This window comes from Rhea americana, unplaced genomic scaffold (genome assembly GCF_003343005.1).
Source record: "Rhea americana isolate MKP2758 unplaced genomic scaffold, rheAme1 scaffold_44, whole genome shotgun sequence".
Classification (NCBI taxonomy): Eukaryota; Metazoa; Chordata; class Aves; order Rheiformes; family Rheidae; genus Rhea; species Rhea americana.
Window position 1 is genome coordinate 3591367 of NW_028186579.1, and position 17843 is coordinate 3609209.

The window sequence follows — 17843 nt, forward strand, 5'->3', positions numbered from 1 at the left end:
TTAATTGATGCAGGTTAGTGAAGCTATTCTAAAGCCAGATGGTGGTCTTTTGGCGGGCTTTCCTACAGATTTGCTCCATAAGGAAGTGCCTAGCAAGTACTCTGTTGTCAGTAGTCCTAAGAGATTGCTGGGTATCGCTTGCTTCGTAGATAGGTAATGGAGATCAAGGGAGATTAAATACCAGGCAACTTGGGGTGTTTTAGGTGATTTAAACAGGTGATGTGCTTTTCTCCTAACTTCAGAAACTCAAGTTGGAGCTTGTAATTACGGATTCTAAATCAGGCATCCAGAAATGGCAGATTTGCCATTTGAATTGGTTAGGATAATATTTGAGAAGATTCTTAATTCTTTTGTTTCATGAATCAAAAAAAAAAAAAAAAAAAGATCTAGCATAATCTCTTCAGGAAATGTTACTTCATTAATTCTGGATTTTCAGAAAAAAATAAAATTACGTTCTTTGTAACATAAGAAGCATGAAACTCTCATAAACTACAGTTTCCAAGTAACTTAGTTTTTTCTGCCACAGGAGAAGCTGATTGATTTGAGGCTTATGACTGGAAGCTAGTGACATTATGCCTATGCGACTGTATATAGAACTTATTTGCCTTACAGCCAGCACCTTTGATGAATGAGAACACATGAAGATTGACTTCATGGTTGAAACAGTTCTTTCCAAGACAAACACTTACTACCTCTGGTCTTATGTGGTAATAAAGAAATTTGGGCTGTAGAGAAGTGAACCTATGCTTTGAAAATAGACAAACATATTATCAATTATTGGTTGTGACAGTGCTGTCTATTGTTTTGGCCAGTGGAGTGACAGTGGACTGCTAAACATGTTCTTTATTGCATGATAGTCTTGGTCTTTATTCACTAAAGTTTCAGGACTTTCAGTATACGAGGTGTTACTCATAATGCAATATGCCAGTGAATTTCTGGGAAGCATTGGCTTTTTGGCGTGTGACTTGCAAGTATGTACTGCAATGCAGCGGGAAGGTACTTAAAACAGGCTCCCAGCTGTTACCTCTCTGGAAGAGAAGATTCTGTCATTGCCAGAATATTTTATCCAGCTGACGGTCTACCTCTGATCTTCTTAGCTAGATCAGCTAGCTTCTTGGCTAGAAGCATGCTGGAAAGCATAGCTCTATTTGACCACGCAAGTGATGTTTTTACCTATAATGTGAAGTGATCTTTGTTCACATATACCTTTTTTCATGCCTGATGTTTCTGTGTAAAGAAGTGACAATATCTTATATTCTAGTGTCTAAATGAAAAGGTGATTTTAATTAAGTAATCTGAGGACCTCTTCTGTTTTTAAATTAGAAATTATGGAAAAATCGGGTGAAGAAGGAATGCCTGATCTTGCTCATGTCATTCGCATTTTATCTGCGGAGAATATCCCTAATTTACCGCCAGGAGGTGGTTTAGCTGGCAAGTGAGTACAGTACTGAAATTACTTACAACTGTTTTGTTCACTGAAATAAATACTTTTATTTAAATGTTCTAAAGCTGTCCCAGTGTAGTAAGTGAACTCAAGTTAATAAAAGCTGATTTTTCTGTATTTTAAGCTAGTTTACCTTTTGTACTATTCTTTATCTATTCCCAAATGGTAAGAGGAAACAGATTGATCATGTTCTGGTACATAAAGTACTAGTTTACTCTTTCCATATGGCCATATTAAAAGATACATAAATGTCTTTTGGGCTCTGTTACTGCTTTATATTTGTTAAGGACTACCAACAATACATTAAGGATCGTATCAAAGTATGTTTGGACAGTGCTCTTGATGTCATGCTTCTCCTCCCTCCATCATCCTGCAATGACCATTATATTTTTGGATCAATAGCTGTTTGCCTAGTTTACGTTGTCATAAAGTTACTTTTTCTCTTGTTTAGTCTTAACCTGAATGCTAGAGAAGAAGAAATATTAAAAACCAGGATATGTATCTTAAAATGCAATTTGAGTGCACACTTGAGGTCGGAAATGACGCTTTTCTGGGGACCCTAATGTTGGTGTTCTAATAACATGTAATTTAATTTCAGTGAACAGGATTTAGGATTGCATAAACAGGTTTTAATCTAAGATTCCATGAGCAGAGGTCCATCACTGCTCTCAGACGCAGGCCATGCTGTTTGTAGAATTTTTTTTTTTTTAAAACTCCCTCAGAATTTAACTTCTGCCTTTTGAGTACTTGTGTCTGTGCATATTTTAGGTACTGCTTTCTGTGATTTATTTTCTAGCCTCAAAAGAACCTGTATGCTCTGGGCCTTCTTCTCCATTTGTGTGCATTCCAGACATTCAGAGAGGGTGTGGGGTGTTCTTAGTCTGTCCAAACTGCTGAATGAATAGGAGCATCTCGTTGTCTTGCTCATTGACTGCATTCTACTATCTACTTCTACTTCATTTTTTTGAAGCTTTGCATATAAATTCTATTTTAATTCATTTGTGTTGGCCCAGATTGCTTACTACTTTTTAATGGACTTTGGTTCAGGGTTTGCTTTCTGATGTCTTATTCCCCCATCCAGATTGTCTGTGGGCCTAGTTTTGTGTGGCAGAAGACTGATATTGGGAGGTATACTTACAGCTTCTGTTAAGAGAGTTTCACTGCATATTGGTGGACGTTTTCCTGGCTTTCCAACTTAAAGCAGAGACAAACAGTGATATATTTAGTTAACCTTACTTGCATATTGAGCTACTGAATGGAAGTTCTGAAGAAGCACACAACCCCAAACCATCTATTGTAACTTATAACTTTCCTCCTAGTATGAGAAATACAATTAAGAGTTTTCCTAGTCTTGAGACCTTTGTACTGTAATGTTATCAGGATATGAGGATTTACACTTTGTCCTTGCATCAGAACTCCCAAGACCTGGCTCAAACAGGTAGCAAAAAGAGTGTGTGTATGGCAGATATCCTAGTTTTTAGTACCAGTTATAGTTGCTCCCAACTTTCACATGATCTGGAGAAACACCCTGTGATGTCACCTTGCCCAGAGTATGTTTGCGAGCCTCGAGGATCAGCTGCCTCTGAAATGCCTCCATTCCTTTTGGCATTACGTACTTCCCTCAAGCATCTCACTTCTTAGAAGCCAGTAGTGGCTCATTTGTTGAGACAGGAGGTCTAAAAGTGTCAGCTCTGCTTTGGTCATTGCATTGTAATGCACTATCCTTTTAAAAGCTGACTCTTCAGAGACTGACTTCTGACCTGACTTATACTCCACTGTAACTTCAAATACTACCAGAAGAAGGGGTCACTTGTTGCAGAAGATGACAAAACTTTCGAGCCACCTTGCCACTTGGTCACTAATACTTGCACTTAGTCTTGCTGCTGAATTCTCCATTAAAGGAAAATGCAAATAAATTTGCTGTACAAAGAAAATAAAATGAATTGAAAAGATGGGAAATTTCCCAAGAAGCCTTAGCATTAAATATTATTTAAACCTTCTGCAATAGTTGTCTGCTGATTCCATGGCAACCCTGTTGGACTGTCCAGCTGATTTGTATTACATTGGTAGGAAGTACCCTTACTGTCTGTAGTGCAGGCAATTAGTCAATGTTATGTTATTCTGCCATCGTTTAAATGTGGAATTGTCTAGAGAGAGCCCTCCTGTATCTTCTGTGTAAAGGTTCAGTTTCTTTCCTCTAAGCAAATTATCTTTCAGTGCTGATGGATCCCATCTAAGCTCAGCCACATAACCATTCTAGACTTTTTTTCTTCTTTCCCTTTAAACATTGTCTTTTGTTGATACACAGCTTGGAGAAGCTGTGTTCATTAATGGACTTCTTACATTAGGCTTTACCTTTGAAAGTGTCACTATTGGGTTAATTGTGATGCATGTCTGAGTCTAATGGAACTCAGTGTCGTGTGAAGATGCTTTCATTTGCTTTTTTAGATGTGTCTGATTTTGGAATAGACACTAACATTTCTTTAGTCCAACCCTTCCTACTGAGTGACACCAGCTACCACAGAGAGAAGGCTAAAGTTTCTGTGCTGTAGAAGGACTATAACTAGATAGATCTACTTAGGAAGTCCAAGGGTTGCAGTAAGGGGTGTTATTTTAGAAAAGTCATAATAGTTACAGGATTAACTGTGGTGCTGGAAGTATCAGAAGCTTTTAAAGCATAAAAAAAGACTTTGCTGAATGCAGATACTTTTTACCTGATTCTAGTGACCTTGAGAAGAAAGGAGTTCCTTATTAATTCTTTAGTATATGTGAGAAAATTAATAGTGGTTTTCAGTAACTCAAATTTGAAATGGGGACTCTATCAGTAATTATTTTTAAAAGTGGGGCTCAGTAATGGAAGTGTGAAAGATAAGCCTGCACTGTGAATATATGATTTTTTTTGTAAGTCATGACGTAATTTGAGACTAGACTAATTTGAGTCTAGTGCAACAAGGGTTTCAGTTCTTTCATATCAAAGATGACAAAATACAGAGATACCTTATTGGGACAACCTTTTTATAGAAAAGAAAAGATTCTGTTATGACAAACATCATCACTTCAGAAGCTGTAAACTCAGTAACTCTCAGGATAAGTATTCAAAAACTGCATCCAATTTCTATTTGGTTCCAGGAATTTGCAGTAGCAATACTAGATTCTGCAGAAATCAAGGTTTTCCTTCCTCAGGAGTAATTCTACTCTCTGAGAAATATTCTAACTTGTATTGTAACCAGCTGTAGGCTGAGATACCATTGAGAGCATGTCGAATCCCACTGATTTGTGTGAGTGTCTATATGTAACTTCACTCAGTTTATGTTCTCTCTTCTCATTTGAGGCTGTGCTGGTAGTAATGCTAAATTTCCTCACTGGTGGTAAGTTTTAGGTACTGTCTTCTGGGGAAGCAGCATCACCTTAGTCAAAGACGACCCTTCATTTTTCTAATGCAACTTCTTTGCTGGAGCTCAAACATGGCCCAAAATGTGAACAAGCGTAAATTGTATATACAGCAATGTCTTGGCTCTGTGTTGTCAGGCAAATCTGTTGTACCTACCTCCTGCTTGTCTTGGGATGGTATGTCTAGGTAACTGAACATCGTCAACATATTTTGCATCTGAAAGCATGGTAGCATGATGTCTTCTCAGTGTTGTAGGTTAGTGGTCATCCTGGGGTTTGTCCTGTCCCTTGCATTCATTGGTCCACAGATCATTTCCCAGGACTGAGCATTTTAGTAAGTACTCTTTTAAATACTGGCTCATGACTGGAAAAATGTATCCCAATACTGAGATTTCCTGGCTTACTACTCCATATATTCACAACGTTCCATTAAAAAAATGAACTTGGTTTTGCGTGTGCTTTTGCTTCTGTAATATGAACACAAGAATTTGTCATACCAGATCAGACCAAGGATCGTTCTGGCTCTATATGCTGTCTACTGCGTAGCTGAAAGTTGATGCCTGGGGAGGAGTATTAAGAACAGGAGAATACATAACATACTTTCCCTATTACTGCTTCAGCTTCCAGCTTTTAGCAGCTCAGATGCTTCCTGAGCCTAACATAGTTTTAAGCATTTAGTAAACTAAAATTTCTCTTCCATAAAGTTAAATACATTCAGGAGAACTCTAGTCAAAGCATCCTCATCATCCTTTGGCAAAATATCTGTTACATCAAGAGCCATCGCTGCTTGTTTTTAAGAATATCTCCTACTGTCTTTATCTCATGCCCTTGTGCTCTTTGTTCAGAAGAGGCAAGAATAAGTACTTACACCTGCACTATTACTATTTTTTTATACTCTTGACCTCTTTAATACTCAAGAGTCCTAGTTCTTATAGCTGTTCCTTTTTATGGAAACTGTCGGTAACTTATTTGATAATATTTTCCATCCTTCTCTGAACTTTTTCCAGTTCTTATTTTGATTTGAAGAGACAGTGATGTAACTGTATGCTGTACTGAAGATACAAGTGTGCCAGGGCATTTTTTTCTGTTATTTCCTAATTGCCAGCTTTTTGGTTTTTTTTGGATTTTGTTGTACGCAAGTCTTCATGGGGAAAATGCACAGTAAATCCAAAATCTTGCTTCTGAGCCTAATGGTTGGCTCAGAGCCCATTGCTTCCTATGTGAATTAAGCACTGCACCTGTTCATATATCTCCTGCATAGAATTAAATGCCATTAGATTTCATTTATTGCTTGTTACTCAGTCTTAAGTTTTTCTATGCTTCTTGGTCCTTATCTTAGTTCCCTCCAGGACAATCAAGTAGGATTTCACTTAGACTCTGGCAGAACAATTATCTTCTTGGGGGCAGCGCTATTCCAGAAAAATTGAAGTTCTAAAAACCTGTGTCTCTTTTTAATGGAGGAAGGATCAAGGATCTGCTTTTATTGACAACTGTCTTGAAGAAAGAAGGTTTACCTTCTTGTGAATGCTGTTCTTTGGGTTATGAGTGTCTACGTGTTTGCAACCCTCCCCCCCCCCCCCCCCMAAAAAAAAAAAAAAAGTCTGTTTCCATCTTAATCTTTTGGAGAGGATCTCTTTACACTCATCTTGCCTGCCATTTATGATGGTAGCCGTATGATGCTGCCAAAAGAAATCTATCTAGTGGTATTTGGGATTTAGTATCTACAATGTGAATAGATGCTGAACTCTGTACCTCAGAAGTTAGAAGTCCTGGGAAACACACCTCAGAAGTTTAGAGGCAAGCAGTAGACTGTCTATATATAATAAAATAATAGTCTTCAAATTTCCCATCCAAAAATACAACAACAAGAACAGCCAACTGCGATAACTTTGTTACAATAAGCAAAATAGTTTTAAACATTAATCTTCACAAAAATCTGACTATGCAGCTGGAGTTCTTAAAAGTTCAAAGGGATAAACAGGGGAAAGGGAGGGCAGAAGGTAAGAGAATGTTTTGCCTTGTTCAGTCTTCTCAAGTCCTGATTTACATATTAAATCCCCAAACATACAGGAAGCAATTAGAGACAGTGATAGTGAATTTCATCTTTTTAATAGACAGGTTAAAGGCAGAACACCTAAATGTTTGGAAATCCTTTCAGTATGCTCAAAGTTCTTGAAACTTCTTTTTTTAGGCGTAATATTATTGAAGCTGTGTACAGTAGGCTGAATCCACACAGAGACAATGAGGGGGTAAGTTCCAATTTTGATTGCAATGTTTATTTGTTAATGAGAACATCAAAATAGTTTATACTTTAAGTAGTACCTCACTGCCAGTAAAGTATTATAAACATGAATTGTGTATCATAGCATACAGTTTATTTTGATCTTGTTTTTGTATACGAAATTGATCTGAACTTCATATTCAAAAAGACAGCAAGTTTCAGTGGTACCCAGTTATGAAAGACTTTTTTTTATAATTGATTACTGCATTTCTATCAATTCTGTGAAGCAGCGGTGTAGAGGTCTTTTTAATGGTAGTTTATTCCTGTGGAAGGTTACAGTCACCATATTCATTCTTCAACTGCGTATGGCTAGGATCCAGTGATCTAGTAGGACAGTGCAAACACATCTCCTGTTGTCTTTTATACAAATACAAGACATTAACTGAATATAACAAATAAGAATAATATTGACTACTTTTTTTAGGTATTGTTATCTTGACGTTTCCTATGTGCAGTGATCTAAGACCAGTGTAAACTAATGCTTTGGGTTCAGTTCTGATTTCTAAATTGGTTGCATCTGTCTGATTCCTAATAAGCTGAGTTTAAAAAAAATTAAATATATTTTTATGTTGAAATATGTTTTACTGTCACTTTAAACCTGATTATTGGGTTCATCTTAATATTTACTAAGTAAAAACTGATGTTCATAGCAACTGTAACTAAATTGGTGTGTGTATATATAAAATTTGCGCACACGTTGTCTTCTACTGCACAATTTCTTACATGAACAAATCTGAAGGTACCTTGCATCTACTGGTAAATTCTTCGTTGTCCTTTTTTTTTTTTTCTTTTTTTTTTTTTTAACTGAGAGTTGCAAGTTCATCTCTCAGGAAGTCATGATTACAGTAGAAGGTGTTGGGAGATGTCACCTTGTATTTTAAAATTTGAAAAGATTAGTTGCATATTCACAGTCTCAAGGTTCATAGTTTATTACAATTATCCTTGTGTCCACCCAGTGTCATCTTTTCTCTTGATTGCCTATATTTAGTTCATTTTCTAAAGTTAAAGCTGTGTAGGTGGAGAGGCCACTCTTGTGCTAGAGTAGAGAAACAGACAAAATCCTACTTTTCATTGTTTAGGATTTGCTGCTCTTTATTTTTTAAGTTCAAGAGTGACAGAGCATACACTGTTCATTTAACTTTCTTTAAACTATGCAACAGTACCAAAAAACCAAGATGGACAATGATTGTACTATTCAGCTTTATATCTTTAGATATCTGCAAAATTTTCCTCTTTTCAGCTTCCTTAGTCCTTCAGAAAACCCTGCACCTTCAGCCCTATTACCACTGTTTGTATTTAGCAGTAGTTTTATTCCTTCTTTTACAGTGTTGGGAGAAGGTGATTTGTTTGAAGATTATAGCATCCATTTAAAAACATTTTTCAGGAAAAAGTTTCTAGAAATGTCACATTCCATAGTTACGCTTGTGGTGTATCTTTTTCCAAGTCCAAATTTATTTCTGAATAGCCGTGAAAGCTTGTTAGAAGTCTTAACATATAGTACATCTCTGTTCTGGATGCTGGGGGCATTCAGGATGTTTTTGTACATCATCCATTATGATTTAATAAAGTCAGGTATCTGAACTAAATAAGCCAATAAAATACATATGCAGGAATATAACTTTGGCCTTATTACTGTTGCACCCCAAAGCAAGCAATGTTTTATTTGGGTTTCTGTTTAGTATGAAATGTGAGCAGTACCCTCCGATTGACTTTGTAAACTTTGCTTTCTCTTGATATTTAGTGCAAACCTTGATAGTGATCAAAATCACTGTCTATAGTGATCTAAAGTTAAGTACACTTAAATTTTAATTTCATCTTCTGGTGAGATGTTTTTCACCAGTCAGTACCTTTACTCTGTCTGTCTTAAGTGATTCTAACCCTGAGAAGTTTGAGGATGCTGCCCACTGAGTGATAGGTGCAATTCCTTTTTGCACTTTCCCAGCCAGTAGAAATTGTTATCTCACTCTCCCTAAGAGCAGATAAATGCAGTTGGCCTCACCTCCGAGGCAATGAAAGCATGACTGTCTTGTTAGTCTCATTCAGTCTGTAGTTCCAGGTGTCTGTGGTTGTGATCTTAATTCTTTGAGATGGATAATTGGGGGTGGGGAGGAGGGGAAGAGGAAGGAGGGAAGGAAGATGTTCGGTTACTCAATATCAGGCTCTGTAAAATGTCTACACGTTGTGATGCTGCACATCTCACTTAAATGGGAAGCAAAGGTAAGAAGGAAATGCAATATATCCTAGTGATGACACTTCCAAATGAAATCAAAATATAAGTAATAATGATCCTGTTATAGCACGAAGCAAGAGCAGAACTTTAAATAAAAAATATGGCTGGAGATTAATTCTAAGTCTGCAGAGCAAGGAGATGTGCTGACTTGCACTTGAGAATCTTTTCCTGTATGTGGCTAAGCAGTGTATACTTGGTTTTGAAAGTTATTTGTAATACGTACTACTAAGGTTACTAACCTAAAAGTCTGCATGTGGCAGTCACCTTAATTGGACTGATTTTTTTTTTAAGGTTAAAATCAAATTTTTCTATATTGACAAAACAGTGTAACTAATTGTTAATATATGAATACATGTGGGTAAAACTCCAGGCACACAGGCAGAGGCACACCTCTCCACCCCCCCCCCCCCCCAGCCCTCCCCATCTGCTTAAATACACACCACCAACAACAAACAGGTCAACATCCTTTTAAAGAGTATGCTTTTTAGTATGCACATTATAAACTTTTAGGAACCATTACCTTTCGTAACTGAACTTGGAGCATAATAGCTTGACAAACTGGCTCTCAGCAAACATTTAAATCAGTACTACGTTTCTAGAGTAGATTCATTTTTGCTCAATGCTAAAAAGGTTTCAGTTGGTATTGTGCTTCGTTTTCCCCCCACCACCACTATCAGAGCTAGTGATTCTTGGAGTAACTTCTTTCTATTCTTCAGGTATATATTCTGTTGAGTATATTGTCTGAAAATCTCCGTAGCATATGACTGAAATAAGTAGACACTATCTAGAGTGACTGAGGAGTTAAGTCATTAGTACTGCAGCAGTGTCCAGAGATTACTAGTGTGGCTTCAGGGTAAAGCAGTCATTAAAAGTTTTTCTTTTAGGTATCCGGCCACAGTAAAAATATTTGGTAACTACAGGGCTGAAATGAGCCCAGCACTGGGCTCACCTACAGCAGCTTTACCAGTGCTTTTTTGGGAGGGACTTGTGGAATGTATGTATTGCCTTTTGTTCCATTCTAAGGGCCTTTGAGGGCATATGGAAATCTGTTACATATTGGGGTTTGGGTGCTTTCAAGCTCTCTGAATGGAATGTAAGAATTTATTTGTAGCTAAATAACTGTTACTCTTGTACTGTTACAATACTATCGAATCTATCACTCACCTTAAAATTTGGAAGTATACTTTTATTAGAACTACTGCACGTTTTCTAATGGCTCTACTTCTAGATTGTTTACACTACTTAGATGTATATAGCTTTAAACATGAGCGACAACGTTAAAGTTAGTGAGGAGTTAAAATGGCATTTGTTTAAAGCCAGGTTTATGTTTGAGCGTCTTGGTGGAGACTGTTACTTCTTTGCTTTTACAAATACAGTGCTCTGACACTTGGCAGGTTGGATCATGTTACTGAGGGCTGCTACCAATATTTCCCCCCCCCCCCAATTTTCAACAGCAGTAAGCTGAAATAGGACCCTGAGGAAGGCAAGTGCTAGCTAGGTGAATATTCCTTGTTGTCCTCAGGGCTTCTCAGGGGCCAGTTTTATACTGGGCACAGATCATTAGTGAAAAATGTATGTAATAATGTATAGTGTATATAGCATATAAAAGAGGCAGTTTCTGCCATGTTGTCATCTGTGGGATATTTTTGTTTTCTGACACTGAGGGAGACAGCAGAAGAACAAAATAGTCTGGTATCAAAGAGGGCACAGAGCAAAGCAAGTTGTGTGTTTCAGTATCAGAAACACTGGAATACCAGAGTTGACTGTGACTCCTGATAGCATTTGAGTTGTTCAGGAGTCTCTGTGATGCTAGAATATTGTTTACTGCTTTTATTATACAGGATGATACAGGAATAAAAGCATTTATCTTAGTCTGTGTTTACTAATGCCAACCTCAGAGTGAAACTGGTAGGAGAGAGGGACTGGAACGTATGTGTGTTCTGAACTTTAAAAAGCTGGTATTCTTCAGCTGTGCTGGTTTGTTTAATACTTACTAGATAAATAAGTAGCATTTTCTATCAAAATCTAAGAAATAAGGTGTATAACATCATCCTGATGCGAGTTTTCACCGACTTTGTGATCAAGAGACACTAAAACAGTCCCACTTACATGTTAAAGTTACTTTTTTGATTGCTTATGTTCAGTGAGCTCTTGAAGATCTATCTAAATATGGAAATGTGAGTATATGAGAGTCAGAGATCAGGAAACCATAGTGGAAGTACATATGTCCTTATAAAATTAAGTTTTATGGAATAGCGTTGTGTGCAGTAGTATTTATTTTTGTGGTAAAATTGTCCCCCTTTAACTTAAACTGTGCTGATCAGTCCTGGCACTTCTATTCCGGCAATGTTATAGCATCTATAACTTTTGTGAACCCAAGATGTTTTCTTAATGGTACTATAGAGCTTGTAGATGAGTGATTGAAATGCTTATAGCCTTTTAAGCTTTTGTAGTAGAGGACAATAAAATGAGGTCAGCATGAGAAGAAAACAGGCAGGATTTTGCCTCTAATGTATCGCAAAACCCGCCAGCTTCTACTGATCTAGTTTTATCTGATAGCTTGATAACTTGCTAGATATTAATAATTTAAGATGTACTATTCCCTCAGAGTGACAATATGGCTTTAGCACACTGAAGTTAAAATATCTGGTACCAGTCTCAGAGCACTGTAACAGAAGCATAAGTCTGTTTTGCAAAAACCAACAAAAAATCCTTCCATCTTCTACTTAACTGAAGGTTTGTTGTCGTATAAGTGGTTTGCAGAGAAGACCTCCATTCCTTAATCAGTGCTTGGTATTCTGGCTTTGCGATGTATGTTGTTAGATTTGCGCTTAACTAGGTATCCGATAAGTTAATTTTTCTATGGGTTAGATGCATCTGCCAAAAATAGTATGTTACAGTGTTCAAACGCCACCACTCCAGGTGCTGATAGGTAACTGCTTATTTCTTTCGTGGCAGCATCATGCACGTAAAGATTGGATCTTTAGTGTATAGAGCTCTTGATGTGATGCTTTAACTAAACTGCTGTGGTGGAAGAATCTATTACTTTTTGTAAGCTTCTCACAGAATTGCATTGCCATTGGCTGTGCAAAAGTTCACAATTAAATATTGACCTGGTAGCTAAAGAAATTCAAATGTTCAAATTTTTCACTATCTGACAACTGACCACAATTGTGGGGAGGATGCCAGCTATACGCACTGAGCACCAGTTGCAACCAGGGTGGAGCTGATCGAGAGTAGATACTGTGTTGCCACTGTTTGGCTCAGAATAAATTGAAATAATTGTCAGTGTGTTTTAAAAAGTATCATTCTTTTTTATTTTCAAAAAAAAAAATAAAAAAAAGTTTGTCTAATTTATAAGGTGTGTGTTGCTAATAAGGTGTGTTTATGTTTAAATATGACAAAGCTGATGTTTCTTCAGCCAGAAAAAAAAATGTTTTTAAAATGTCTTTCTAAAATATCCTAGTTTAACTACTGATTTTTTTGGGGTCTTGAATCTTTAAAAAAAAAAAAAAAAAAAAAAAAGGACCCTGGCGAAGCCGAGGAAAGTGGAACACAGGGAAAATTGGTGGAAGCACTCAGGCAAATGAGAATTAATCATAGGGGGAACTACCGCCACCTTCTGGAAGAGATGCTGACTAGTTACAGGCTAGCTAAGATGCAGGGAGAAGACTGCACTGCTGAATCAGCTACAGCATCTACTTCAGCAAATCATGCTGCATCCAGCGACCCTCTGCCCGACACCCTCCCGGAGCCTGGGAATGGCCCTGCTGAAACACAGAACTCGCGTGAAGATTCAGGGATGAACGAGAGGAGCGATAAACAGACATGATGTCTTTGTTTCACGTAGCAGGATTTGACGTATTTTCCTTTTGTTTATAGCTCAACGTTTGTCACATCTACCCTAGAAGTCTGTCTGTTTTTACTCTTGATTATTTGTACAGACTGTTTATATGAAGCTCTCCTCTTTCCTTAGGGATTCAAAAACTATGGTATATTATAGTGATTGCATTTTATATTGTGTAGCAAGAAGCAGTTAACTTCCTGTTCACGGCATCAGTTTTTAAATCCTGTGAAACCAACAAGAGGAATCTAACATGCTAATGCAAAACTGAATTTTAAAACCCCTTTTCTTGTAAGAAGTTTCTTAATTTTGACGGTACGTGTATGCTAATTGTAAAATAATTTGCATCTTAATCATACATATTTTGTGCATATTAATGGAAATATGCAAATTCTTCAACCCTTTTTCCCCAGCATCATATGCAACATCCTGCATGTTTGTATTTGAATTGTGTATAGTTTGTTACAACTAGAGTTACAAAAACTATCACGTCTTAGGTTAAATCACTTACTCTTCATTAAATGTGGTGTTTCCTTCAATTTAGATTGTATGCAATGTTCGTCACAAATATCTGTTTTCTAGAAAACTGTATTCTTGTTACTTTCCAGGTTGTAGCATAACCTATATCCAGAAATGACAATGTACTTAGAATTAGTACCTAGTGTCAAGTTCTAATAACTTGTGTTTAAGTGAAAATAAAGAATATGCTGTGGAATATCTGTATGCATATTGAGTCTTTTGAACTATTTAAGTAATAAACTTTTTTGGAAATGCTATCAGCTTGACATGACTTGAAACTTTTCATAGCCTTTGATATTAACTCATTATGATACTCACTACTTTCTACAAGTATCTGAGTAGTTTTGGGTTTGACACATCCATCATTAGTCCTGTATTTGGGCAGTTTTTCTCAGCTGCAAGTTAAGCATGAGCAATATAAATGAGTGAACTGACTAGTCTACCTGAAGTTATTTTCTACCAAATCTTTCCTCGCTTTCGGTGTTTGGCACATGTATGCATATGCATTTGGGTATGTCAGTAATAATACTGAGAATTTTCAGTGATAGTTAACTAATCTGCTAATAAGTTAATACTGGAGTTCTTGTGCCAGGTAAGATGTGCAATTCATATTCTAACACTACCACAAAAATACTGTTGTTCCAAATAGGTTCAAAGTTCACTGCCTTGATGAAAAGGATCCTATGGGAATTTTTTGTGAATGAGGAATAACTTCTTAAGGGTTGAATTTCTTAGTATTTTATAGATATTTTTCCCTCCATATTCTGTAGTAGTATCCTTTGATAGCTAAGATTTAATACAACTTTAGGTAGTATTTGTTTTTAAGTCTTTATGCTATAGCAGCTTTACTGGGTTTTATGGAAGTGAATTCCCTCTTGAAATTGAGGAACAAAGAACTTTTGTGCAAGGAAGTGGGCAAGTATGAAAAAAAGGAAATGGTCATCGTTCTGATGTTAGTGTTCTACTTAATTATACCAGTTAAATCCAAAATGCAATAAAATGTTACCGTTTGTATTGGTGAGTAGTAATATTTCTCCTCTTCTTTTCCTGTAGGGTGCTGGAGATCTAGAAGATCCGTGGTAGCCTTACAAATCTACTAAAATGCTTTTGATTCTGAAAGGGGGAAAAAAACTTTTAAATCAGTTTTCTTCAATACAAGGGAAAAATTCTGGTGGATTTCCAACTTTTTGTGAAATGGGCAGAAAGATATTAGAATTTTCCATCATTTGTTCATTTTTGTGTTTTCTGATATTGCCACTCTTAGCATTGCCTGTACTACAGTATTTTTACCAGCCTCAGGCATACTGATTACATCTGTAATGAACTTTGGCCCTAAGGAAGGAAGGAAGGAATGATTCAGCAGATCAGTATATGTACCTGAGGTGCATGGGATTGTAGTTGTACTCTGAAGATACACTGTGGCTTAAGGAGATTTACAACATATAAGCATGAAAGAGTACAAGTAATTGTATGAGACATTACTTATTTCACTTTACCAAGTTGGAAGGCTTTGCAGCTCTGTGGCTTGGAAGTAATTTCAATTGGGCAATATGCTATCAGATGTGTATTTTTTTTTTTAATTTTCCAGTTTTACCTGTATTACCAGACCGTTAGGTTTCCCTGCGGTGTCCAAATTGTGATATGTTGCCTACTGCTTGCTTGAAGATAAGTGTATTTGGCAATAATATATGAAGATTCTAGGCATCTAAAAACAGTAAGAATTTTACGCATGTGTACAACACACCCTTAAACTCTTGCTAGAGAAAATATTTTAAAACCAAACTGATGAATTTATAGCTGTTAGTGACTTGCTTTGACATCTCTCACAGCTGCAGGTTTTTTTTAAAAATGCTGAAAATTTGCCTTTATTATAATGTAAATTGTGATTTTTTTGTTCTATATGTGGTTTTCTATAGTTTCTTTTTTTTTTTTTCGGCTTAAGATACAGACAAAAGTCTTGTGTAATATGGGTATAATTTTTAATTGTTTGCATTATTTTTGAAGTTCAAATTATCACTTTGAGATTACTATAAATACACTTAAAATTATCTATTTTAAATTAAGAAAATATTAGAGATATTTTCATGGGTTCAATGACCTTTCATTTTATAAGCAATGGGCATGGTACAGAGTGGCTGTCATGTAAGGTACTTGAAGATTCTTAGTTTAATTCTATTTTTGCAATAACCTTGACTTTTTTTCTGACTTGTTTGAGTTGTGCATGTAATGAGTCCAGTAAATGCTGAAAATGGAGAAGAGTAAAGTATTTATCTAAAATAAAAGCTATTGGGGAGGGGAAACAATGAATGTATCCATCTGTACATGATTTACATGCTGTGGATGCCTTGTAAACATTTTCCTATTTGTTTAAACTGTGTTTCAGCGAGGATGTAATTGCCCTTGTGTGTAGTTTTAAGCTAATGACAGTCATCAACTGGTTTTGTGTGAAATGGAATTCATGGTATTTTTCTGTAACTTTATCCCCATGGTGAGTCTGTAAAAACCACATGCTCTTTCATACTGGTGCCTAAGGCCAGCTTTCCCAGTCATTTTGATTCACTGTGTATCTGATCTTTTTTTTTTTTGTCTAGAGAGGATTATTGCCACAGTATATTTTATTTATTCATTAGATTTTAGCCTTGTAAGTTAAAGTGTTCTAAATGATGATGTTAACAGGTATTTGTCCCTTTACTGTTTTTTTGGGGGGTTGTTAAAAGATAGAGAATGAAGAATGCAAAATGGTTTATTGTTCAGACTGTCCGCTCTGGTCCAACCCTGTACTGATAGTACCTTCCCAGTATGATATTGTGATGTTTCATACAATACAGTGAACATAACCAACTTGTTATCTTCAATAAAGGATTGCTAAAACAGTGTGATATGCTTTATATTTTCTTGAGAAGGATTTATGAGGAGAATCCAAGTATGTTGTATAAAAAGATATCCAAATATAATTTATGTGGTTTTTCTTCCTGTATAGTATATTGATGGATGTGTCTGCATTGTATCAGGAATGTGGTTCTTTGTGACAGTAAGCCCAAAATCTCTAAATAAGTATCGCAGTTGGAGACAGAATGTACAAAAAACACTTAACTCACTAGGACAAATCTGTCCAAAGATCAGCTGGAACTAGTCTTATTTCAGCTACTGGAAAGCATTCACTGAAAATGTGAATAGATTAAACTCGATTTTTTAGCCAGCTCTTTTCCTTAAAGTTCCTTAAAGATCTGGTTTTTAAAAATTTTGCTTTTATACAGAGTTTTAGATAGAATTGTTTTTAACATAAGACCTCTCACACTGAAACTTATACTGATTTTATTAGTGGAATTGTTTATCTAGGGGAAGGAAAACAAACCCTTCATATTACTGATACTGCGTGATAATAACCTGTTTGAATATATAGTGTTACAGCGCAATGGGTGTATGTATTAACCGCTTATAGGAAAGCCTGGCTTTCAGACTGGAGTTTTGCTACTTTTACAACTGTTTTGAAGCTGTTAGTACAATATAGTTCCTACATGCTCTCCTCATGAGTTGCTGGTTTAATACCTTGTTCCATGGTAATAAGAGATCTTGCATGCCATAGGCTCCAGTCTTGTAAGCATTTACATACTTATTTAATGCAGATAGGCTGCCTAAAATGAAAGGCTTTGCACTTGTATTCTGTCAAAGTGAAGCGTTATGTGTAGCTTTTTGAGAGAGTTAGGACCACAGCTTGCACAGCTACACTGTAAAAGTAAATCAAGACCTCCTTTTTCTTTTTTTTTCCTGCCTCTAAAGCAGCACTACTTTTCATTCGTACATCCACTGCGTTCAGAACACTAATAATGGTTTTGGTGTAATCCAGATACTGTACACGTTTTAGCAGTCTAGGGGAAAAACAAAACATATGCATTTTGACTTTGTATTCTTAGTGTGAGAAATCTGAGATATTTGTTTAAAGTTTGTGTTTCACTGTATGCCATAACCTCTTAACTTTAACATTTCTTTTAAAATTACATTTCTTAATTATATATCACCATCCTGGAACTGACATAAAGATAGCTCCATAGAATGCTGAGAGACTGGGTAGTGTCACTCCTACCTCAGGGGTCTCTGACATGTCAAAAATTCAGCTTGCTTTTTTATTGTTATT

General features: G+C 36.3%; 1 protein-coding gene across 6 annotated transcripts in view; it reads left to right on the forward strand.

Annotated features, from left to right (window-relative positions):
• The window catches only part of PPM1B (protein phosphatase, Mg2+/Mn2+ dependent 1B), a 69746-nt gene extending 53162 nt beyond the window's left edge, over nucleotides 1-16584 (forward strand). For 4 of the 6 annotated variants that reach the window (XM_085315857.1, XM_085315856.1, XM_085315858.1 and 1 more), the window contains 3 exons: nucleotides 1324-1435; nucleotides 7026-7083; nucleotides 12872-13965. In XM_085315857.1, the coding sequence (XP_085171983.1) occupies nucleotides 1324-1435; nucleotides 7026-7083; nucleotides 12872-13177 (476 nt within the window). In that variant the 3' untranslated portion in view covers nucleotides 13178-13965. Of the gene's footprint in view, nucleotides 1-1323; nucleotides 1436-7025; nucleotides 7084-12871; nucleotides 13966-14761 lie in introns of those variants that run through there. The other 2 variants (XM_085315860.1, XM_085315859.1) reach the window with 2 other exon arrangements.
• The last annotated feature ends 1259 nt before the right edge of the window (nucleotides 16585-17843 follow it).